This window comes from Camelus ferus, chromosome 4, assembly GCF_009834535.1.
Source record: "Camelus ferus isolate YT-003-E chromosome 4, BCGSAC_Cfer_1.0, whole genome shotgun sequence".
Classification (NCBI taxonomy): Eukaryota; Metazoa; Chordata; class Mammalia; order Artiodactyla; family Camelidae; genus Camelus; species Camelus ferus.
In genome coordinates, this window is record NC_045699.1 from 18741867 (window position 1) to 18767203 (window position 25337).

Consider the following 25337-nt stretch of genomic DNA (forward strand, 5'->3'; position numbering starts at 1 on the left):
GACTGAGATACTCTGGTAGTTTTACTGGGTTTTTTTTCCCCCACGTTCTAACAGACTGGAACAAACATAGGCCCAGGAAAAATACCCCATCTCCTTCCTTGGAAAATGCTGGCAGATCTGGCATTATCATTTCTTTCTCTGTGCTGGTGAACATAGTCTAGGTGTTTTGAAAGTCAGAAGATGAGACCTGTTCTTACAGTTAAGCACACTGAAGTTCTCAATATGAATAGTCTGTAAAGTGGATCTGATTGGGGAGCAATGCTGTTATTTCTATCACTTCATTTAACTTGTCCAAAGTAAAAGCGGTCTCATAAATTACCCAGAATGGCAGCCCCCTGAGAAAGTAAGGCATACGGTATTTATCTTTATGTTCCCACAAGAGCGGGGCTCTTGGCACTTGAATTTGGAAAGCCACTAAAATGGATCTACTTTCTCACTGAACATCTTGAATATTGTTCTCTTTTATCTTTTCCATCCCCTCATATACATAGTAGTTGTCTCATCCAGTGTCTACCATGTGTACTGTACACACGTGTATCCATTTAAGCCACACAACCATCCTAAGAGGTATTTACAATCATCCCCATCTTCCAGATAAGGAAACTGAAGGGCCCACAGTTCACACAACTAGTGAATGAGATCGCTGGGATTTGACGAGAGTCTGCTCTCAACTCAGCACTATCTGTGCACAAAATCCTGCTCCGAGCTCCCCCTGTCTGAACCACCTCTGAGTTCCAAAGGTGCCCTCTCCTACCATATTCTCTTCCTTTGCTGGCACCTCTCACCCGAGGGCCCTTGCTGCTTGTCTGCCTAGAAAACTCCAACTTACCCTTCCAATGTCAACGTCAAATCCTGGCTTCTCTGATTCCCTTAAGCCTGCCCTGGGGGCTCGTGCTTCTGTACACTCCCTGTATATCAGTCTCCTGTCATGGTCCTGCCTGCTAGACTGCGAACTCCCCAGGAACAAGAACTCACCAAGCCTGATACAACGCCTAGTGCATGATAGTGGCTTGACAAGTGTTTGTACAGTAAATAGATGGATGGATGCATGGATGGATGGATGGATGAGTGAATGAGTGAATGAATGCCTGAAAAGGTGTATGTTTTAAAGGAAGGATGTCTAGTATAAAGTGTTCTCAGTTCCACCGCCTACACATTTAGTTTTCTTGGTCAATCTCTTGTAAAAATAGAAAATATTCTGTAGTACAAAAAGATAAAACCCTACATATTGGGGGAAATTACAAGTGTTCTATGAAACATATGTTATGTTTTTGAAAAATATTCTACTAAATTCCAAAATGCTTTTTGTTCATTGTTCTAAAATTGCATATATCTTGTAACCTAAATGAAAGGTTAAAGAAAATCACCCCTAATCCTACTGAATAATCAGTTTTGACCTCCTGGAGGGCTTTTATTTTTCAATTTTATAGCTGTCTGTGTCTAGTACAGAGTAGGAATATATTAGTAAACTAGTAAATCTACCATTTTTCTTCATAGCTCTCATAATGAACATTCTATGGCTTCAAAATATTCTATCTTGTTGCTTTTAGTTTAACCATTATCCTTTAGTAGGACCTTTGTATTTTTTCCAATTTTCTAATATTTTGAGTGTTTTATGAACACCTTTATGCAGGAAAATCTCCTCTTTTAATTATTTTATTAAAATTAATTCCTTCAAGAAATATTGGTGGATTAAAGATTGTAAATGTTTCAGTGATCCCTGATGTAATACATGTTTCCAAAAGGTCTTCCCCAAGAGTTTATATCAATTTACAAAATCATTAGCAATATAGTGAGTGTAACAGTTTCTTCAGTCTTGCCAGTGTTTTCTTTTTGATTATATGATTAATACATATTCAAGGTAAAGGATTTAGAAAATACATATGAAGCATAAATTCAAACCAACACCACTCCTTTTTAATTCATACATATTTTACATTATTGAAGTTACATTGCAATTTGTATGTATACTTTTCATTTTAAATATAGAATCATATCATGAGTATTAGCCTGTATCATTATAAGTTTATGATTTTTAATAACTATATAACATTACATTAACTTAATAGTTTGCTATTTAACTAGCTCCCTATTATTAGAGATTAAGGTATCCCTGATTTTTCGCTACTCCAAATAACACTGAAATGATCATCTTTCAGAATAAAATTGCATCTGCATTTCAAATTATTCCTTATACTTGATCTCTGACAATAAACTTGATAGGTCAAAAGGGGTTAAAAATGTCATATCCCCCAAAGGGTTTTTACCTATTTGTAGTGCTGTAAACCACACCTTCACCAAATTTCACAAATTGAATGTGTGTGTGTGTGTTTAGCTTAATAAGAGTACAGTGGGAGGAGACGGGAAGAGTGTGGAAGAGGAGTCCCTCAGGACAAGTGTCATCACTGCTCTTGGGCGCTCCCCTCCCCTTTTCTGACTCTCCAGTGCTGATCACAGGATGCCAGGGCTGCCCCCTCCTGCTGAGAGCTGGAATTACATCTTGCTCCCTGAGCTGCCCTCTGGAGCCCCTCCCCTCCTGCCATCGCCCACTTTAGTAAGTGCCTCCCAGCCAGGCTGTAGTGGGCAAAGCACCTATACTGATCGTTGCATCAGTCACTTCCCAGGTTACCATATACACCCAGATGGAGCCTGCATGTGCATGTGTGAAGGTCCCGGGAATTCAAAGATGGATAACTTGTGGGCTCTGCCTTCACAGGCACTCTCTCCAGCAGAGGGGAGAGGGGTGTTAACTCACTGCCCCTTTAACCACACTACTTCTCTCCAGCTATTTGCTTTTCCTTTGGAAAACTTTGTTTCAAAAGGGCATCTCCTCTTCCACATCCCTGATGCTAGATCAAGGCTAAGTCTCCCTTAGCTGTCTGCTGTGCAGAAGGCTCAGCCGGCTGGATCCATGACTCCCTAGTCATCATTAGGTTCAATGGGTAGAACTCGGTGGCATCTCACCTGCCACTTGGAGATCCACGTGCCCCTGAGTCATGCGTCCCCAGCCATTTCCTTGCCCACAGAGTCTTCACCCACTCCCTGGGTGGACCTGGCAGTTGGCTTTTCTAATGTCCTTTCAGGAGTTGCCACTCTGGATGGGTAACAAAAGATATGATCATATTTCAAAAGCCAAATGAAAAGGGAGAGAATGGGTATAAAAATACATAATAGCATCTTTAAAATTTTCATCACAAGCGTAAGATACAGTCTTCCTCAAATCTTTCAGAAAGACCCTTTTTAAGTCAGAAGTTTATCCTATCTTTTCCAAAATAAACAGACTATGTCACATCATGGCCCCCACCATCCACATTTATTTTCACTTGCTCTTAGATTTTTAATTAAGTCATTGCTATTCTCTCTCTCCATTTAAAAAATAATAATAATTTGGCCATTTTCACCACTAATTTCTGTATCTTTTCTCCATTTATTGTCTCCCCCTCTCATCCTGCACAAATCCTTCAGTTCATCTCTCTGAGGCTGAATCCGAACTAGGAAGGAAACCAAAAAATTATTTCAAACCAGATTTAGAAATCAGCTGCAGCAGTCATGTCTTTGATCTTAGTCAACCTTAGAACAAATTCTCTCTGTTCTCCCTAATTTGGTCGGGAAATAGATAAAGGCTTTTAAAGTTCACCTGGCTTCCTTATATGACTTCCTGAGCCAACCTCGCCCGAGGCACAGTGAGCCTAGCAGGATTCTCGATTCGGATCATGGATCCCGAAGCTAACGTTCCATCACCTGCCTTCTTCGGTGCGTCTGACTGCTCCCCCGTGTACCCCGCCTCTCCCCTCACAGGCTCCCACTGCCCTGGCTCCTGTACACCGTCATCCACAGATTCCAGCCCGTGGCCGTCAGCAGCAACGGCCTCTTCTGCGCCATCGTCCTCCTCTTCATCATGCTGCTCTTCGTCATCCTCTCCATCGCCCTCTGCAAGTGGCGGATGAACAAAGTGCTGGGCTTCATCATGTTCGGCCTGTACTTCGCGTTCCTCGTGGTCAGCGTCCTCCTCGAAGACCGAATTCTTGTGTGCCCTGTCTCCATCTAACAGGAAAAGCCATATCTTGAGCCAACAGCATGGATGGCCCCTCCCCGCTCTGGGTGGTAGGCTCCTTGATCTCCGGAGAAGAGGCAGCTGGCACACAGCCCTGGGTTTGTCGCGTGTCCCTCCTGGGCGGATTCGCGGAGGGGTGGATTCTCGCTGGGCCCACGCGCTTCCCGGGCTGCTCCCGTCTGTGCCTACTGAAACGGCTTCACGCAAGAGACAGGGAGAACCGACCTCGGGGGGCTTCCCTCCCCGCACCACTGACAGGTACTCCTTGCTGGTCAGAGGTAACGTTCCTTGTTACGATGCAAACAATGACGGAGGCAATATATATACGTGTAAAATATACATATTATATATAGATGCACATGAACACACCCCTGCCTGTTCCTGTAGTGTACCTCTTCCTGTAAGTACACCTATAGAGTAGTACATACCTGTATACAGACACAAAGAAGGAAAAATTATGTATATATAAAATCGTATATATATATATACAAATACAACTGCATCTTTTCAGGGATAGCGCTAGTATATTTATAGTACCTATCTGAAGAGGGGCATCAACCTTCGGTCTGAGCTTTACCTCTTAAGTGCAAAAGGTGAACTAAGAGAATCATTGCTGTGACCTTCAGCTGACCTTGGACACCCTGGGATTCTGCCTGGTAAGGTGGATGTTTTCAGAAAACAAGTTGCTGGAGGGAGGGCTGGGTGGAGGGGGTCTGTAGGGGCCCTGAACAGAGTCCTCCAGGACATTCCCACAAGCCAACCCGGGAAGACCATCCGTCCACCCCAGCTGGGGTACACGGAACCCACAGGGTTGTTGGGACATTCAGAGGTGAAAACCCAGACTGGGTGGATACTGGTTTGGGGCACAGAGAGGTGACCAGGGTTGGGTTTGGGGCTTTTTTTTTTTAATATTTCCCCAGCATGCAAGTAGAAAATATAATTGCAAACCAAATTAGTGCTCTTCTAAGACAGCAAGACTACATATAAACTGAACCTAGATTGTCCCAACGCATGTCCTGTTATCATCAAAAGAAGGGGGCAAGTTTAGCTGTGACTGTCATTTAGACATATTTTGATGCTAAGGGCTCATATATAATCAAAATGCCTGTCGAGAGAGAATACGCACTGAGAAACACCATCCAGTAGAGGTGCTCAGTGGAACTTGCCCCCGAGTGGGAACGTAAGGGCATAGTTTTTTAAATCATCTTCCAGTGTGGTCATAAAGGGCTTCAATGACTGAAGAAATCATTGTTCCTCCAACCAGTAGAAAGAATTAAATTGACTCAGATCAATACTGCTTGGTTTCAGGCAGCTGCTTGGAAAGTCGTTTGCTCACTAGGAAGGTTTCTAAGTCCTGTGTCTAGTGGTGCCAGGACCAGGATTTGGTTAAAGCCCATGCTATGCAGGTGTCTCTCCTGCCATCAGGACCCCACCTGGGACTCTTTCTAGCTTCCAGAGGAGTCTGCAGACAGCATTCAACAGCTTCTTTACTCTGGCTTCAAGCCAGTCACTCCAAGGTTTTGATTTCCAGAGCATTCATAGGACATTTCATTTCATTCATTCAGTGCCCCCAAGTTCTATTTGACACCTTGTATGATTCCCCAGGTCTGTGTCTATAGAAAATAAAACTAGCAGAGAAAAAAATTAGGCAGACTGAATTGGTGAAACATAAGCAGAGTTTTTCATTTCCCCAAGTCATTCCCTTAAAGTCAATTGAAAAAGTGGCGGACGGCCCATTATTCTGTAGCCATCCTGCATCTAAGTTAGCACATACCGCGTATGGGGAACTACACACCTGTCTTCTTCTCTCCTGTCTGTTGTGTCGCTGATGCTGCTGTGACTTTGTGGTGAGCCCGTACCTCCTAACACAGGGAGGCAGGATGCCGAACTCACAACTAAGTAAAGAGGAAGGGGGACCTAAGAGCCCTGGAGCAAGTTCGGTATTCCTTCCACAAAACCTCAGCTCACTGCACGGAGCCCGGCAGTAACAGGCAGTGCCCATCGTGGCTCTTCTGAGTGGCCGCCATCTTGGTTTCAGTCTCTCCAACTTCGCAAAGTCGAGAGTTTGGTTGTGTGAGAGAAACCCATGTCTCATTCGTCAAGGGCAGGATTTTGTGTTGAGGCAAGAATTTGTGCTGGTTCCTTCAAGTGAAGGAGAATGAGTAGGTGAACATTTAGTTAACTCTGGTGGTTTTCCCTGTGCGTTACTTGAAGGGGAGCAGAGTTGTTTATTGTGTGGATGTGTATTATTGACTGGTTTATCAACTTGAAAGGAGGTTTGAATAGGTGACTCTGACTCAACTGCAGATAGATTCTGTAGAAGCAGAAAGGATGGGGGAGGTCTGGTGTAGCTTGTTCCTTTTCCAGCTTCCCCGTGCTCTCCCTGCCCCCTCACTCTTTCCCACTCATTCCCAGCTCACAGTGGAGACTCATCTGAGCAGCCACGGAGCATTTTACTTGCCTGGGAGCTTCCCTTCCTAGGGAGGGTTGTGGTCATTTGTGACAAGTTGCGTTTGAGAAGATACTGTTTCCCAGCCCAATTCCCACCTCAGTGGTGTGCAGTGTTCCCTCACTGGCTGGTCTGCAGGCACCCTCTCCTCGCCACTGCTTGCCCTTGCTTTTCCTCTGTAAAGTGTCTGTGAGGTTATGTGTTTGCCTTGGGTAAATCCAGAGAGACATGTATGTATAGAATGCAACCATGGATTTTTAGGGAGGGAAATAGATCAGTGGTAGAGTGCATGCTTAGCATGCATGAGGTACGGGGTTCAATCCCCAATACCTCCATTAAAAAAAAGAATTAAAACAGTGGATCTTAAAAAGCGTTTGAATATTTAACATAATTATAAGAATTTTCCACAACGTGGTTTCCTGAGTAGGTCATCTCTAATGCCTTTCCTGTATGCCTGTGTAGATACATATATAAACAAATGTCTTCATACCTAATCTATATATACACACACAATACCACTCACATCATCACCCTCTGACCCAGTCACACTCAGGATTCAAAAGCAGGAGCACTGAAGTGTGCCTTAGTGAAGGAAGAGGAAAATTGTGTGCACCAACAACCCAAGGGAACATTTCTTCCTGATCCCATGAGGTTTGCTTTTTGCCCAGGTACATGCCAACAGACACATATGCACCCGCCCCATATATATTCCTGCCCCAGGAACATAGATTTACAGCCTTATGGAAATGGCCAGCCAGCTCCCTAACGCTGATACAGAGGCAAAGAATGCACAACAGAAAAGTACAGGGGGAAAAAATTTAGACTACAGATACCCTCTTCGCTTTTCTGGAGCAGAGTATAAAATAATAACAAAAATTCAAAAGTCAGCCTCCTACTGTTCAATCTAAAATAAACGAGCTGTGCCCAAATGGCTCCATTTACCTGCAGCGAGCCCAGTAGGTCTTGCTTGTTGTCACCTCTCCTGTCAACCTGGGCCGTCTCAGGACAGGAGAGCAACTTGGTTCACGCTGAGAATACCCAGACAGAACCTTCTAAATTGCATCTGGGAGTGCGCATGCTGAGTCCAGCTGTGCTCTGAACCGGACTAGTTCCTGAAGAACAGAAGCTGGAGATTAGATGGTGTTTATGCAGCTTCCCGGACCTAAGCTGAGCCAGGCTGTGACAGATCAGGAAAACACAGTAACTTACAGAGACGAAGGACGAGGGTTGTTTTATCAAACTGGTCGATGCAGCAGAATTTCCTAGCGCTTTGCCCAGAAGATTATAAAAAGACGCAGGGACTGTTTCGTATTTGGGGAAAATGCTTTGTAAGGCTTCTAACAGGTGTCGGCTGACAGGGGCCATGATAATTTATTTTCTCGGGAAGATGTGAATCAGGTGTTTGGAGCCCTTTCAGCAAAACACAGCTGCCTCACTGATGAGACATTCGATAATATTAATGCACATCATTGCTGGGCAGGGAGGAAGTTGGCAGACTCCCCACCATTGCTCACAGCTCTTCAGCTCCTCTGTACCAGGGAGAAAGGAGACAAGCTATCAAGGGAAGCCCCCCTCCCAGACCGCCTTAACAGAAAGCTGAGCAGGGAAGTGACAACAGAAAGAGCTGCTGGCCAGATGGGCAGCTGGAGAAGGGGGACTCACGTTAAACGCTCTGCTGAAACTGCTGGATTGGGATGTCTGATACGGGTCTGATGACCCATCTGAATGCAGGCATATCAGCAAACGTCAGTGTGCTTTCTTTCTTTCCTACATCTGCCAACACACACTCGTGCACACGCGCACACACACGATTGTGAGGGTGCCATGATTCCTTACACCTGGACAGATTATTACTCCAGTAATTAAGTGTCTATACTGGAAGTGGCAACCCTGTTCTAGAAAAAATAAAGGGAAGCTGTTCTCAAGGTGATTTCTGGAGAAATCAGCTGTCTCCTGAAAGCTTGTTACAGAGGCTAACGCTCATTCTTGCTAAGCCAGTATCTTACATAACCACCTGGCTTAATATTTTTAAAAGCCACATCCTCAACTCCTATACGTCCCTTCGCAAGACTGTCTTCAATTAGTAGGTAAGGGCTTGTCGTGAAGAGAAAGTGAAAAAGTAAAGAATGAGGAGAGATAAGAAAGGAGAAATTCATTTACTTTTACTAAGATTCCCAAAAAAGCAAGTGTTGCATTGATATATATCCCTGTGTAGTTTAAAATAATTACAAGTGTCGGGCTTTTTTTTTTTACCCAATTTACATGAGCCTATATAGAGTCCCAGATAAAAATATATTCCCTTCTCAAGAAGGCCTTGGGAAGAAAGGTAAGGGGCCTCCGCTGCCTTTTTAAGTTCTCTCCTTGTCTCTGTAGCTTTTATGTTTCACTTTTAATCTCAGCGTCCCATTCTTGGAGATACCTTGCAAATGAGAAAAGCCAGGAAGGGCACACTCACAGCCAGCTCAACGCCATTACTTGTCCATAGTGCATCACAGTCTTTTTTTTTTCCACTTCACTGGGAGCTTTGAAACGCACGGGCTGGGAGAGTCCTTCTGTAGGAGGGGGGTCCGAGCATAGATGTTCCTGGTATAACCCAGCTCCACCAACTCTTCACATTAACAACCATCAGTGTCAGGGAAGTCTTCCTTCAGGTTAACCCCAGCCCTTCAAGGTGATGAATTCACCTATTTTCTTTTTACTGGCAGAGAAGAGCTGCACTGGGGCACTCCTCACTATTTACCCCTGGCAGAGCTGGGAGTCTCTACTAGGTGACCCTTTATCTATTTTCATCAAAGGTATCTTTAGATTTTTATTTCTGAGTCTTTTTCTTCAATCTGCCTAATAATTTTTAAATTCTTCTCTACTAAGTCTTTTAAAATGCCATATGTTGCTCTGAAATCTTGGAACCTTTTGACTAATCAGGACACAAGGATAAGGTCTGAACAGGGCTGAATGATGGCCTCAAACCCAATGCTTTGCTGTCTTTTTATGCAGCCCTCTGTGGTCCTTACCTTTAGAAAGTCACACTTCATTGCTACTTCACATTAACCTGTGTTTCCTGTGACTCCTGTACATTTCTCCAAGACGTTCGGGTGAAGGCAGCGCGTATCTCAGCTTGGCCCCGTGCACTTGGATGGGTGTGTCCTGTCTACCATGAGCCCCTCTCCATTGGGCCTTCTTGAGTCTCAGCCTGTTTCTTTCCAACCCCAACTTCCAGCTTTCCAGTCCAGGTTGGGCCTGGTGCTTACTCGCCTTCCAGGTTCTTACCACCAACCTCCCCACTTTACTTGGGCTTGGCAAGTCTAATGAGCATTTTCTCACATCTCACATCTTGCATCTTCACATTAAGGTGAAGATTCAAAAATGCTAGACCCCTGCCCCCAACAACTTATGTCTTGTGTAATTGACTACTAGCGGTGGGGGAAGTCCCTCCGAACTGATACCAAGATGTGTACAGAATTCACAACCACAAGAGAGTGAGTCATGGAAGTACCTTAAGAGCATCAGTAGGCTTCGACTCAGCAAGTACTACCAGGCACCTGTCCTCTGGTGAAGAGTGTGAACACTGGGTGAGGCATCGTCTGGAGGCCTTGGTGAGGTCAAGCTCACATGCTTCATTTTTAAGGTCATAATCCCATACTCACAAAGACCCCAGAATGGGGGAGACACCACTGGAGATCATTCAGGAACTCTGGACTGCACTTAAATGCACTGACTTACCAAAAGGAATTTGTATTTTTGCTCTCAGTGGGAAATGGGAGAAATGGTTGGACCACCTCTCATCACCCAGCATTGCAGCGCACTTACTTCCTCGTGCAGTGGGTTGGGTGGGAATTGTAAGATTGCTGATTGGGGTCCCGGCCTGGGACAATGGGCTACAGTTCTCTGGGACAATGGGCTACAGTTCTCTGGGACAATGGCTACAATTTGCTCCTGGATCTAGAAGTAACTAAGGCCTTGGGACTGACAGAAAGCACTCAACTAACTGAAAGAGTACACTAATTTTTTTAAATCGTGTCAAAAAAAATAATGAATGAAGCCTGAATCCCTGAATAAAATAATTTTAAGGCTGAAATTACATGCATGAATTAAGGATAGATAATTCCTTGCCATTTAATTAACCAAATCTCCAATTCGCATCAGGATAAAACTGAAGGACAATGGATGCCTTTTGGGTTTTCTAATTTTTTAATATTGCACTTTATAGTACTTCATAAGAGACGATTGTCTTAATTAAAGCCATAAAATACCAGTAATACATATATTCAGGGCTTCTGAATACAGTCAATCAGTAAGCAGTCCATGAGTCATTCCTGTTTTGTATTGTTTGTTGTAAATTGGAGTTTATCTGTTCTATTTTTCAAGGGATTACTTTTCTAGACAATCCTAATCTCCAGATAAATTTTAGGTGTGTACTTTAATAAGACTAAAAATCAGAGAAATGGTTCATTTCACGAAAGCACTCTTCACTCTCAAAATAGCTTGTTACACATTTCCTTTAAATAGCAAGTTCTGATGCTACATTTAAAGTATTTCCTTTTTTAAGTTACAGATTTACTGTTTTCAGGAGTCCATTTGTTATATAAAGCAAGGTTCACCCATATGGAGAGTGAAATGGATAATTAGCAAATATTTACTTGGAAAATTTAAGGTTTATTTGAGTTTATATAAATATAAGACGGATCTAAGAAGTTCCCTTATAAAAATGGCAAGTAGAGATACACAGTTTATCAACTTCTTATGCCTAAATTACAAACCTTCCTTGGGAGGACTTGTAAAACAGAAGACTTCATAATTTGTTGGGGTTTTTTTTTTCCCTTTTCTGCTAAAATACTCAATTTCTGGCCTCCTATGGTAGAATACTTACACACATATACACATAGATGTTCCCACAACTAAAAGCTTTTAATGTTTCACTCCATCACAACTTTTTATATGATTTGAGTGAAAGCTGAAAGAATGACTAAAAGGCACTAAGCCTAGAAATAGCCACCACTGAGGTACCTAAGTTGTCGATGTAGAGTAAATACATGTGTTAAATTGAACAACCTGATCAATTTTATGTTTAAATGGCCATTTGCCCTAAAGAATGATTGTCTGGAGCCAGAGCCAATGATGTTTTGATGTTTCTGTTTGGGGCTGTTTTGTGGTCTGAAGCATTTCTCCAAAGGGCAGAAACTCTCCACCTGGAAGAGGGAGTCTCATTGGCAGATAGTCCTGTTGAACCCTGCACACAAAGTTTATATTTGTGCCCTGCATCTAGCCTGGATGCTTTTCTTCTGCTCCAGTTTTTAAAAACTCCAGAAGCAACAGCTTCCATCAACAAGAAATCCACAGTCTCAAAAGAGCCATAAGAGAAGTGAAAACTAGCTTCCTGGTTTAATGAAGTGGCTGCTAGAAGGAAAGGAAAGGAAAGGTAAATTATACTACTTTTGTTCTTCGCATATTGTTAAAACAGAGAAAATGTTGTCAACATTGACCCCAACGTAGGCATTTGCCCTTAACTTGTAAACTGTTTTTTGGGCACATTAATTACAAACATCAGAACGCCATTTTTGTAAAGGATCTTTTTAGGGATAGATGTCATCTCATGCTTCCTGTCTGCCTCCGTTTTAAAGAAGTGTTTTAACCTCTATCTTGACCCCTCCAAGAATCCAGCTGATGCACTTCCAAATTACTTTCGTCATTTTGTGTGTGTTTTGTTTGTTACGAGCAATTTTCACTGGATGACGAGATGTATGGAGATTTTGCGTCGGTTTATTCTCTGTGAATATGTCTGTACATAGACCGAAAGCTATATTTATTTGTACATAGGCTGTTTGGATTAATGTGTTTCTGTCACATGGACTTCACCCTGATAAAGGGTACTTCTTCACTGTGTTCATGTTACACTTTCCACACCTTTGTGCTCCTACTACTGATAATCAACTCATAGAATATCTCACTTCCTGTAACTAAGTCTCCTCGGTGTGAAAAGTAATAGTAATAAAATTATTGACTCGAAGTGTTGTTTTGTTTTGGAATAATCTTTACCTTCAGCTAATCAGGACCCTTGGAATCTCAAGAAATTGACACAGTTGTGGAAGATTCACTGCAAGGATTCAAAGGAACAGAAGGACAACAGGAGTTACTGTTAATTATAACTACCATTACTGAAAAATCAGCCTCGCACCCTGAAAAACAAATTCAAACTCAGAGACAGAGTTTTGGGAGCAAAGAAGAGAGCCGCTTTATTGCTTTGCCCAGCAAAGGAAACTGTGAATCCATCCTGGGGTTGGGGCTTGGTGATTATATAGGCAAACAGGACAGAGATAACGAACAATAGAGTCTTTTACAAAAATTTATCTTATGTCGCGGGAACTTCTGGTGGTCCGTTAAGTAGGTCGTTGCTCTCAGTCTTGGTGTTATCAGGTCTGATCCCTCTGGTGTCAGCGAGGCTGTTGGAGGATCTGGCCATTCCTTCAGTGTTACCATTTCATGACCTTTCTGGAAAATAGCTTCTGGGTTTTGAGTACAATGGATTCAGGATAGGGTGTAAATCATAGCGTTGGGGCTGCTGAGCATGTAATCATTCAAGCAAGTTAAACAATAGCAGTAACAAGGAGTAAAACCGGTTAGTCAGTCAGGAAGAACTCCAAGAAAAATTAATCAAGCTGTGAGCTGTCTTAGCATCAGGGAAGCCATCTTGTGGCTCCTTCACTGCCACTTGTGGCGTGCTGGCTAATGTCGTGTGAGCTTTTCAGTGTCTGAGGGAGATTTGTGCACTGAAAGGACTCCTCTAACAACTGAATTTTAATTAATGAAATGTACTGAAAATTGTAAATTCAAAAGCCTAGTGTTCCCTAGGCTTTTAAATTTACTTTAGAAGTCTTGTATAAATCTATTGCTTCTAGATAAAAATAAGAATTCATACTCAGTTTTTCTTTGATTACACTCAATTAACTGATAACTTTCAAAGATTAAATTCTAAATAACTAACCGAGTTTATGAATTAGGTTCCCTCAGGAACTTTTACACATTTAACATCCCTGACTTCTCTCAAACACCTCAAAATCCTGACAGACTTACAAAACTAAAACCAAAATCTTCCTATGCACTTAGCAATCCCAATCAATCTATCAAATTTGAATAAAACATAGTAAACTAGGTTATCCAAAACATTAAAATGCCGTTTACAAACTTAAAAGTTTACTACACCTTTAAAACTAATATCATAAGTCTAATACGATACACATTTCAAATCGTACTCAGAGAATCTAGTATGCCAGATTGATTTCAGACACCTTAAAATACAAATACACACAAAATATCCCAATGATTATAAAGCATTCTTAAATCATACCAAAGTATTAATACTATGAATTTGACTTACTTTATTATCTCTGTATTTCTACAGTGTCCTCCCAGGCTTTAAAAAGTCACCCCACTATTGAGCAGACCTCCCACCTCTGGGAGGAAGAAACGATTGGGATCAGAAAGCCTAGCCTGGCTGCAAACGGCACATGAAGACAGATTCCACTTCAGTCCAGGTGTCAGGCTTGTCCAGGACATGAAAATGTTTGAGGCACACCAAAGTCACCAAGAGTCCCAGAACTTTTGGTGGCCTTAGGAATCTGTACCTACAGATAACATACAGAAGTACTAAACTTCTGCTGGTCAGTCTTGCCTCTAGGGCCATCTCATACATTAAACACAATTTGTGTATTTCTATAGGGACAGACCTAAGACATTGCCAACCCAGAGCTGGCAAACACTCGGTACATTACGCCACTCATGCTCCTTCACCCACAGCAAACATCAGTGATCAGGCACACAACCATACCCCTCTATACTGTTATAGCCGAGTGTTGCAGGCAGCCACCACCTGGCGGCCCCAGCAGCGCACAAGAGGAAACTAAAGTGCCGTGTCTTAGCCTAATCTATAAATGAGGACATGAGGACAAGATGAGCAGTGTTGCTTTCCTGGGGTCCTACTACAAAGCAGTAGAGCTGGACATTAAGACCTGCTTTTTGTTTTGTGTGTATGCTTTGCTGCAACTTTGCCAAACCCATCTGCGGTGTTACACATGTTGCTGTTTTATGTACCCAACCAGGAGGCACAGAGTCCCAGGGGGAGGGTTTGCCACTTACAAGGCAGAGGAGCTAGAGGCCTGTGGTACATTTAAAGGGCGTAAGTTAGGTCATTAGTTAGGTCATAGCCAGTGAGTAATAGCAACTTCTAATTAATGAGAATCGTGTAGGAAGAAAAGAAAGGCTTTTCCTGCTGGGACTGAATAATGGAATTTACAGTAAATAATGACAATCACCTCAGGGATAAAAAAATAAATAAATCGATGCCCAAATTTGGTCACAAAACTGTTGGAAGTTATGCATATAACTTTATCAGCTGCCAGCAGCCAGTGACCCACGTCCTTGAAATGGAATCAGGTCAGGGAAGGATGTAAACGCTCTGGCTTTCCTGTCTCCTCTCAAGAGCTTGCTCAAATGCACAATCAGTTCCCATGGGAGTTCCACTGGCCCTCAGGGAAAAGGAAAAGAAAAATGTTTTCCACAAGGGAAGTAAAGCTATTTGTTCCCCATTGGCTTGATGCAGGGATGGCCTTTAGAAGAGTCTGGGAGGTGAGTGGAAGACCTTGTCCCCAACATCCTCAGAATCCTCCTCCCTCCCTGGACTATTGCCTAGAATTTCATCTTAGTGCCTTATCTGTCCTGCTCAGGGATTCTCAATGAAGACGCAGCACCCAAAGGGCATATTAGAAACAGCTGGGGGCTTTTCAAACTCCACGGGTCAAACGTGGCCCCACCCCCAGCTGCTATCTCCCACCTCACCAATACGGGCACTCCCAGGTGAGAGCTGTAGCAAGCTCTCTGTGTGCAGCCTCAGTGTTCCATGGGGAAAAGACGGAGACTCCTGCTTAGCGTAAGGCCCTGATCCCTGTGGAAACTGTAACTGGCTCTAGGAGGAGTCCATGCCTTGAAGTTTCTACAAGTGACCGGGGAGCGTGCCTTGTGCTCGTGGTCAGGACCTGCAGTGTGCCAGGCACAGGTGTCAGCACTGGGGGCGCAGAGGAGGCTGAGTTCCAGCCCCGGTTCTCAAAGACTTCGTGGTCTGCAGAGGAGGACAAACACGTGACGAGTATAGGCCTTGTACTAGAACAAGCATCCTGGAGGGTGGTTAAGAAGCCAGGCTGCCCAGGTTTGAATCTCAGCTCTGCCACTTAACCAGCTGTGTGACCTAAACCTCTCTGTGCCTTACTTGCCCCATCTGTAGCTTCATGAGAATTGTTTTACATGCTTTAAATCTGTCAATATTTATTTGGAACACCCTAGAACAGTGCCTATCATAGTAGGCAATACACCCCGTTGGATAAGTGAGTGCTGTAATTGGGCGTCATGATGCCATTAGAGTTCACAGGACAGCCTGGTTAAGTCCATCTAGGGGTTCAGGGAAAGCTTCAGATAAAGTATGACCCCTGAGCTGAGAGTAGACTCTAATGAGGAAACCCTGACACAGATGTTAGCAGTCAGCTCTGTGCTCTCAAGACCAGGCCCCTTCTGCTCCGGGCCCCTGGGTCTGATGCTAATGTTTCCCTGGAATCACTGCGAGCTGACCTCCCCCCAACAACGGAGGTCGGAGGTGGAGGTGCAGGCAGGACTGCCCTGAGCCCGTTTTAGCATCCTGGGTGATGAGTGCTTTCTGAAATGAGTTGTTCTGTAACAGGTCTTGGATCTAAGATATATCATATCTTGTGTCCTTTCCTCAAGGACAAAGTTCACTTAAGGACCTTGGGTCATGGGTAGGGTTACTGCATGAGGGTCCCAAACTGCATGGAGTCCTGCCACCACTGCAGAGTGACACCCCCTCCCCACCCCCCCCACCCCCCGCCCCAGGAAGGTCTGAGAGAAGTCCTGTGAGCCCCAGGAGGGAGGATGTTCAGGAGGCACTGATGATAGGGCAGGTGCTGCTTGTTTCGCAGAAAGAAGATAAATTGAAGCCCGCGCGCGTGCGCGCGCGCAACAGCCCAGCGAAGAGTGAGCCTGCGTGAGCGCACACGGCAGGGAAAGCGCTAGAGAAAAACCCTCCTCGGAAAGAAAGCTTTTAGAAATACGCAAAGGGTGTTTCTTAAGAGAAGGGACATTTTTCCTGTTCTAAAGCAAGAAATCTTAGTAACAAATCTAAAGAGCCTTACCTAGTCTCACAGGGAGCTAAGCAGGGCCCTTTCCTGCATCTTTCTGTCTCTGCGGAGGGAAAGGGAATGGTTCTCGAGCTGCTGAAACAGAACCTTCCCCCCTCCAGTTGTCTTTTATTTTCTCCCTTTCTGTTCTAAAACAACGACTCTAAAGAGCCTTACCTAGTCTCACAGGGAGCTAAGCAGGACTCTTTCCTGCACCTTCCTATCTGCGGAGGGAAAGGGAACCTTCCCCCCTCCAGTTCTTTCTTCTCCCTTTCTGTTGGAGTGCCGGCAGGGGGATTAGAAACCTCCTGATGGCTGCTCTGACACCTGCCCTAGTTTGGCAGGAACTAATCTATTGGGAAGAAGCGTGGGGGTGACAAGAAAGCAAAGGAGAGAATGTCAGATCAAAGCAGGCCAGCGGGGCAGCAGGCCCCGGCTTCCCAGCCTCCTGCCCTCGCTGAGCATTGCCAGATGCCAGGCTGTGGGGAGAAGGCGCTGCCTCCACGCACCCCAAAAGCAGATGGGGTCTAGCCAACACTACTGTTGCTGCCAGGCCTCCTTCCTGGCCATCTGTTGCCAGGGCAGTTGGGGGAAGGGGGACTTTAAGAAGATCTTCTAGAGGAGACTGCCAAAAAAGGGCCAGGTGGGAAGAGAGGGGCAGGGCTGACGACCCACACTGAAAAAAAGCAAGCGGGAAGGTCTGGGCGCTGCTGCCCTCTGCAGGCCAAGCGGTAGACTGTGAAGATGGCCCCAGCAAAAGTCTCCAGCTCAATCTGGGCGGTATCTCAGTTTCCTACCAGGAAGCCTAGGAGTAACAAAAAAGAGACAGGCTGGCGAGGTCCCGGGGACCAGCTGCAGCCATAGTATCACCAGGGAGGAGCAGAGGCTGAGCTGCCTTAGGGCAAACCTGATGGCCTGTGGGGTTTATCACCTAAATGCAAACCGTGCTGACATCTTCAGAGGGCTTTTTAAATGTGTGCGGGTGACTTGGGGTTTTCCAGTGACTCTGGAGCACCCCTGGCATTTAAGGGGCGTAGGCCAGCATTGCTAAATGTCCGCAAAGTGAGGGGAAGTCCCGAAGGGAAAATCTTTCCACTCAAAATGCCACCTGCTCTCTTCCAAAAAATACTGATAAGACCTGGCCTTGCTGGGCTTCCCCACCTCCCAACCTTGCCCCCATCACTGTTTCTCAAAAATAGGGACTCCGGGACTCACATATGTCTAACAACACCCGCAGTGCCTAGTTTGAGAACTCATTTCCATCCATTACAGGCAATGGCTGAGAGAGTAGAGGGGGGAGCTGTAACGTGTGTGCCGAAGAAACCAGGACCACAAGGCTAAGAAAACCAGGCTCTTCTAAGTTCTACTGAGTTATTGTCAGCACTGCCTAAAAGAACTTTCTGTGATGAAAATGAAATGTCCTTTATCAGTGGCCACTAGCCACCTGTGGCTAGTAAGCATTTGAAATGTGGATGGTGCAGTTGAGAAGTAAACTTAGTACTTAACTCATTTTAAACTTAAATAGCCACATGTGTTTCGTGGCTAGTCTGTTGTACAAGGGAGGATTGGTCATACAGTTTTGTATAAAAATGCTGTAGTGGGAAGCTTCACCCAAAATAATCCTCAGGGGAGGGAGACACACACACACACACACACACACACACACACACACACACACACACAATGTTGGTACAACTAGCAATTAATCATGCTATTCATTAATCTCTTCTAAATGGAAATGGTGAAAGATTCTTTTAAGTGTCAGTTAAGGACATACAATTAATCCACTCAGTTATTCAGATTTAAAGAGGCTTGCCTCCTTCAAATGTTGGCAGCCAGCAGAAGCCAGGGACGGCAGCTCCGAGTCCACCAGCTAACGGACTGAATGAGGACAGTGAAGGCAAATGGGACCATTTCAGCAACTAATCTTTCTCTTCTCTTGACTTTAGAGACCCCCTGTCCTGTTTCTTCTAATCACTGTTCTTCTAAATGTTAAGAGAACGTAATCAAATGTTTACACCACAGAGTTTGACCCCTAGCAATGAATCTAGCCATGACTCAGTGCTGGGCAAAGCAGTCTTCCAAGATGGCAGGCTAGAATAGGAAGCCCTCTGCTGAGAAAGATGATGGGGCACGTCACCTGGTTAGCAGCGTTGGCATGTGTCACTTGGCTATTCAGTGCCCACTTAGATTAGAACCCCAGCTGCAAGTACCCGTCTGTTTTAGTAGATCTCGGAACAAGTGAAGGACTTCCAATTAAGGGAGCATTTGAATAAGACTTTGTCTCCTCTGGCCAGCAAACAGGATCCACTGGGCGCTTCTGCTCCAAACCTTGTTATTTGCCTTTTGAATTCCCCGAGGCTGGGCCCCGGGGAATGCAGTAAGCAAATCAGCAACAGCTGAAGTGAAGAGAAGCCATATCAGCATTTTCTGCAGAACTGGGGCCTCAGTCAAAACCCTGAGCCCGCAGAAAAGGGGGTGGGAGAAGCAGGTGATGAAAATGGAGAGTGGCGGGGCTGAGACAAGCTCCAGAGTGACCAGGAGGATTGGAAGAAATTCCGAAAGTTGACTGTCACGGCCCACGCAGTGTGAAGCATCACAAAATGAGGAAAGATAAACAGCAGATGGGGAAAGGAGGAAAAAGGCTGCACAAAACAGCGTTTTCTTTCCAGAACAACATGGGTCAGAAATCCAGTCCATGCTCTGCCTGGTGTCCTTGCACATGCTGAGCGACCTTTGAGGGCAGGGCTTGTCTTGAGTGGGCCCACAGTAGACCCTTCAAATACTAATCAGTTTGAAGTCATGGTGACTTTCTAAGCTGGTGCCTCTCAAACTCTGGTGCAGAGACAGCACCTTATGATTAGTTAAAACAGGTCAAAGTTTGAATTGTTATTTCAGTAGATTTGGGATGAGGCCTGAAATTCTATGTCTAACAAGTTCACAGGGAGGCCTACGTGCTGGTCTCTTGGACAACACTTTTGAGTTATAAGCCTTTATTTTTCCCTGTTGGTCACAAGCTAGCTCATTGGGGTGAGAATCACACCTGGAAAGGCAAGGACATCAATCTGATCCCCGTCAGTGGGGTCTCTCTGGTCCACAGCTGCAAACTGAAGCCACAGCTTCAGCGGGTGACTGTGGGCCTTTGTTAGACACACGCACCCTCTGGACCAGAGGACAGCCCGTGGGAAGGGCTGCCCGTGTGACAGCCGGGCTGCTGGGGCGGGGGAGGGGGTTGCCCTGAGCGACGGCCGCGTTGCTCTGTAGCACTAACCCTGTGCTCTCTCCTCCCCAAAGTCCAGTGAGCCCTAGTCCCTGGATGTTGATTTTAGAATCACTTTTATTCAACGTCACTCAGAAGCAGGATTACAAACTAGTCCTGTCCCCCGGCTGATGAGCTGATGTGGAGTTGAGGAAGAGCCTGAGCCCAGGTTGTGGCTGTGCTGGGAGCACTGCCGGGCTGGGTCAGCGGTGCCTGAAGTCGGGGAGAGATGGGGACAGCTGCTCGGGCACACTAAGCAGGCCGTGACGCTCTTGCAGGGAAACCTGTCTTGCCTCCTCTGAGAACCCAAAAGGGAGGCTGGCGGGCAGTCACGGGGCGAACCCCCCAGCGCCCCTCGGTGCACACTCAGTGCGAAGCCCCCCACGGGGCCGGGGCCACGGCCACACACTAAAGAATCAGGCCCCGGGTCCCCTGAGCCCAGTCCTGTTAGGGGTGCTGAGAACATTCCTCGGGTGTCCTCTCCCCCAACTAGGCTGGCTGCCTCCCAAGAGAACCTGCACCCAAAGGGCTCTCAGTAGGCTGAGCAGCACGGCAGACTCCACACTTTTTGAGAAAACTAATTTTAAAGAATCGGAAGACCTGAGTTTTAGTCCCATCTCTGCCGCTTTTAGGGAAGATATATGACTTCAGTTTCTTTCTCCAGAAAATGGAGTTTAACCATGTGGCCTCAAATTCCCTTTGTACTTGTTTGTAGGCTGTGGAGATTGACCATCTCAGGGGAAATTTAAACAATAGCACGAGGTGTCCATCCACACATCACAGCTGCCCTCCTTTCCCTTTGTGGCAAATTGGATTTTTTAAAAGACATTTTGGTCCTTGGTTAGTGAGTAACTGCTGTTTACACCTCAAGTTCTCCAGGAAGTTTAGTCCACGTGAGAGAACTAGGTTGGCAGAGAGTTGGTACTTTCTGCCTGACAAAGAAAGATGAAGTGTGAAGGTCCTAATTCAGAGTTTCTGGAACTGCTCTCTTGAAAGTAAAGGCAATGATCCTCAAAGGCCACCTGTGTGAAAATGACCTGGAGCAAATACCAAGGTCAAGGGGCAAAGGGTAGAGTGAAATAGCATTTTTAACAAGAATGATGCCCCGCCCCACCCCCGTCCATGTGATTCTTACATGCACAGAAGTTTGAGACCCACTCACTGGGGCTTCCTCCTCCCCAACAGTGATTCACTTGGGGTAGAGGTTGGGTGGAGGGGAGACTGCTTCACACACAGCTGTGCTCAGACAGCAAGTCCTGGAAGATGATTTCATTAGGTGCGTCTGGTGTTGGCTTCAAGGTTGCCTACTTTCACAGGTGTTTACTGGTTGGTGGAATCAAAAACAAGGTCCTCAGTTAAGAGATCCTACTTTATGGCTACGGCTTTAGCTTTGGCTTTATTTTCATTGGTTTCACACCATGCATTTCAAAAAGATGATTTTCTGTCTCCAGTTGAAGAAACACGTGTGTGTGCAGATACAGTGTGCTTCAAAAAAAAAAAAAAAAACCCAGGCACGGTCTGAATGCTGATCATATATTTGAAAGGCAGACATGCTATCGTAGACTCAATGTGGGATCTGACCAACGGCTCGGCGGTCGTGATATTCATGTGTACTCCAACCGCCTTCTACATTAAATAGCAGAAATGTTACAGTATCAGCATTAACCCGGATATTTGACTCATCGAAGTGTTTTAATTGGAGTCACTAGATTTCCATGATGTAAAATGTAAAAACATTAGAGAAAGGGAAAGAGAAGAAAGGGAAGGAAACAATTTGATAGCACTTGCCACCATTTTCTGTCTCTGGCCAGACTATGAGCTATAAAGGGCAGGAGAGAGACTATTTGCAAAAAAAAAAAAAAAAAAAAAGTCATTATTCCTCTGCCTGTTCCCAAGTCTCTTGGCCATGACTATCAAGAGGTAGTCACCCTTCCCTGGAATCTGGCCTGGACTTGTAACTTGATTTGACCAATAGAACGACTAACGGGACATTATAATCCTCAGGAGACTGGCAGGCTTCCACTCATGCTCCTGGGACCTGAGAGACAGCGCTTGAGTCAGTCCAGGCCAGACTGCTGGCGGGGGGGGGGGGGGGGGGGGTAGAGACAAGCCATCCTGGCTGAGCGAACCCCTCAGACCCGCCAGCCCCAGCTGACCCGGCAGCTGGCTGCAGACGCCGCGTAAACTCAGCCAAAACCACAACTGGCCAGCGGAACCTGGCCCAGTTTTAACCCACTCTGTTTTGGGGGTGTTTGTTACATAGCCAGAGGTAACTGATAGAGCGGGGCTTGTGTTTGTGTTTTGTTCGTCTTTATCTCCACCCAGCACCGTGCTTGGCACAATGTGACAGTCGATGAATAAATGTTGAGTAAGTGAATGAAGAAATGCACAGGTGAATGTGGCTGGGCCCGATGAGCCTTTAAGTGCTTCACTGCTCAGTGTACCGATGGCTAAAACGGCATCCATCCTTGAGCTCTAAAAGTAGGAACATTTCAGAACTCTGCCTTTCTGACAGCAGCGGTGTCCCTGTTATTAAGTAACAGACAGGAAACTGGGTACCCCCTGCTCTGAAGTCTGAGGCACATGCCTATTATTCTCTAAAGAACTCAAACCATTAATTACTTTTTGGAACTGCTTCCTCTGGAAATTCACTTCCTTAACCTATCTGCAGAGCAGCCCTGAAATGCCGACTCCCCACATCACAGAAATAACCCCCCCACCGTGGTTTGTTCCCTTCTGCGGAATTACGGGCTACATCTCCCCGGGGGCATAATCAGGGGCTGTGAGAAATGGAGTGAGGTATCTGAGTGTGCTCGCATGCCACCTCCAGAGTCTGACAGTCACCAACCTGCTGTTCATAAAAAGAGCTAAGTCCATACAGGCCTGATAAGAATTCAGGGCTGCCGCTGACAGCCAAGTATGTGGCATGTGTGCATCAAGGTCCACGACCAAACCCAAAAACAAGATTAAAGAATGAAAAAATAAGGCCTTAAGAAATACCTTCACTGCATATTTGCAACTGTACTTAATGTTGATAAACTGTTACAGCTGCCATGAACAGGATGGAATTCACGTCCTGTAACTGTTCAGAGTGACAACAGGGCTATGTGTGACTGCTGCTCTGTGATGATTCAGCTTCTTTCGTCACTGGTCTGTATCTGTAGTATTTGTGAAATCTTCATTTATACCTTAGGCCTTCGCTTGGATGGAACCTGTTTCATACGTAAACATTTGTTATTAGGATTCTTTTATCATTGGCCTGTGACAAAGTAGTACTCTCTCCCGCAAAAAATCACGAAGGGAGACAGAAAAGATAACTCGTCTAGGTCTTATTGGAAGAACTTCACGCAGAGCTCAGGACCTTTTGAGCCTGCTTAGGAGGGAAGGGCGTGGAGAGGTCACAAACATGACGTATGTGCACAGGGGGCCGTGTCTCCTAAGGTAGCTTCTAGTCAGAGAAGAGGCTGGGGACACAGTAATGAGAGACCCATCTTGGAAAGTGCATGTGTTTTGGGAACAGATCAACAGCTGCAGAAAACTTTACTGGCGGCCTGAGAAACATTAGTCTCCTTTGACCCTTCCAGGACTAAGGGGGATTGCAGACCTCAGGCCTCCTTATTCTGATTTCTGCTGGCTGAGAATTTTGAGCCAAAGATGATTTTCATGACCAGGGCAATCACCCCCACATCCTTATTTCTTCTTACCCAGCTGATGGGAAAAGGACAGAGGAAATGGAATACATAAAATATTGAAAACCTGGGGCTTTTTTTCAGTATGGGTACCGGAGAATCATAAAGAAACCACTGAGTACTGACAAGGGGAGTAATTGCTATCCAGGCAGCAGTACGCAGAGTTCTAAGAGCGCCTGTCATGGGTTAAACTGCTGGCTTGGGTGACAGTGGTGGCAATGTGAATGCCGGTCACAGAGGGGGTCATGCTGGAGTAGGATGGGCCCTTAGACCAATGTGACTGGTGTCCTTATTATTTAAAAAAAAAAAAAAAAAAAAAAAGAACCTGGACACAAACACCAGGGAAGAACACTGGAGAGGAAGGCAGAGACTGGAGGACACGTCTACATGCTGAGGAATGCCAAAGGCTACCAGCAAAGCACCAGGAGCCAGGGGAGGGCATGGAGAAGAGCCTTCCTCACAGCACCCCACCCCCCCAAAAAATGCCAAGCTGTGAGGACACCTTGATCTCGGACTTCTAACCCTCAAAACTGCAAGACAATGGATTCTGTTGTCTAAGCCACTCAGCTTTTGGTACTTGTTAGGGCAGCCCTGGAGAACCAATACAGCACCTAAGATTCCTGCCCCAGGTATCCACATTCTGAATAAGTCCCTGTCCCTGAGTGTGAATGGGACTTGTGAACATAAGATATCACTGCTGTTGTTAGGTTAGGTTACCTGGCACAGGGATTCTGCAGATGTATTTAAGGTCCCCAGTCAGGTGACTTTGAGTTAATCAAAAAGGGAGGTCATCCTGGGTGGGCCTGACCTAATCAGGTGAGCCCTTAAAGGAAACTGAGCCATTCTCTGAGAGTTCAAAGCGTGACAGTGTGAGTGCCTACAGAAAAGGCCGGGGTGGCAAGGGGCTAAGGTTGGCCTGTAGGAACCAGGAGTGTCCTCAGCAAGAAAACAGGATCCTCAGTCTTTCAACCACAGGAACTGAATTCTAAATAAGCCTAGAAGGAAGCGTAGCGCTCCAGATGAAAAAGCAGCTTGGTGACACCTGGATTTCGGTCTTAGGAGACCCTGAGCATGGAAGCCAGTTATGTGACATGCTTGGACTTGTGACTACAGAGCAGGGAGGCAATAAATAGATGGTGCTTTAAACTAAGCTGACAGTATCTTGTTATGCTGCCATAGGAAAGTAATACAGATGCCAAGCTCTAAGCTATGAGAATAATTATTTTGAAACAACCAAAATGCAATATTGTGTGTGGGCTTTTTTTTATTATTATTATATTCATCATAAATAGAAAAAAAAAAAAGACTAGCAAAGCTCTTTGGATTCCCAGAATGCAACAGGGAAAAGAAAGTTTTCAAATACACTAAAAATAAGTCTAATTGCCATCCGTTGGTAAGGAGCACTCAAAAGAGGTCTTACATACCTAAGGAAGCATAACGAACCCACCCCCTCATCTTTCAGGCTCCAAATACATGTGTGGCTTAATAGGAGGAGGGGAAGAAAGGAATTTTCTCCTTCCCACTGTTACCCACTCAGAAGCAATTGGTGACAGGGAACAAAGAAAGCCACGTGACTTCTTATTCTATGGCCTGGCAGATAAGCTTGGTAGGGGAGGGAGGGGACCCTGAGAGAGCCTGCATCTTGGGAGTAATTTGACAGAAACCAGGCAGTCCACTGACAGTGGGCAACACTGACAGACTACTTCAATGG

General features: G+C 45.3%; 1 protein-coding gene across 3 annotated transcripts in view; it reads left to right on the top strand.

The window, feature by feature from the left end:
- The window catches only part of SLC24A2 (solute carrier family 24 member 2), a 224075-nt gene extending 211568 nt beyond the window's left edge, over nucleotides 1-12507 (top strand). For all 3 annotated transcript variants that reach the window (XM_032477615.1, XM_032477617.1, XM_032477616.1), the window contains one exon: nucleotides 3799-12507. In XM_032477615.1, the coding sequence (XP_032333506.1) occupies nucleotides 3799-4048 (250 nt within the window). In that variant the 3' untranslated portion in view covers nucleotides 4049-12507. The remainder of the gene's footprint in view (nucleotides 1-3798) is intronic.
- Nucleotides 12508-25337: the final 12830 nt, after the last annotated feature.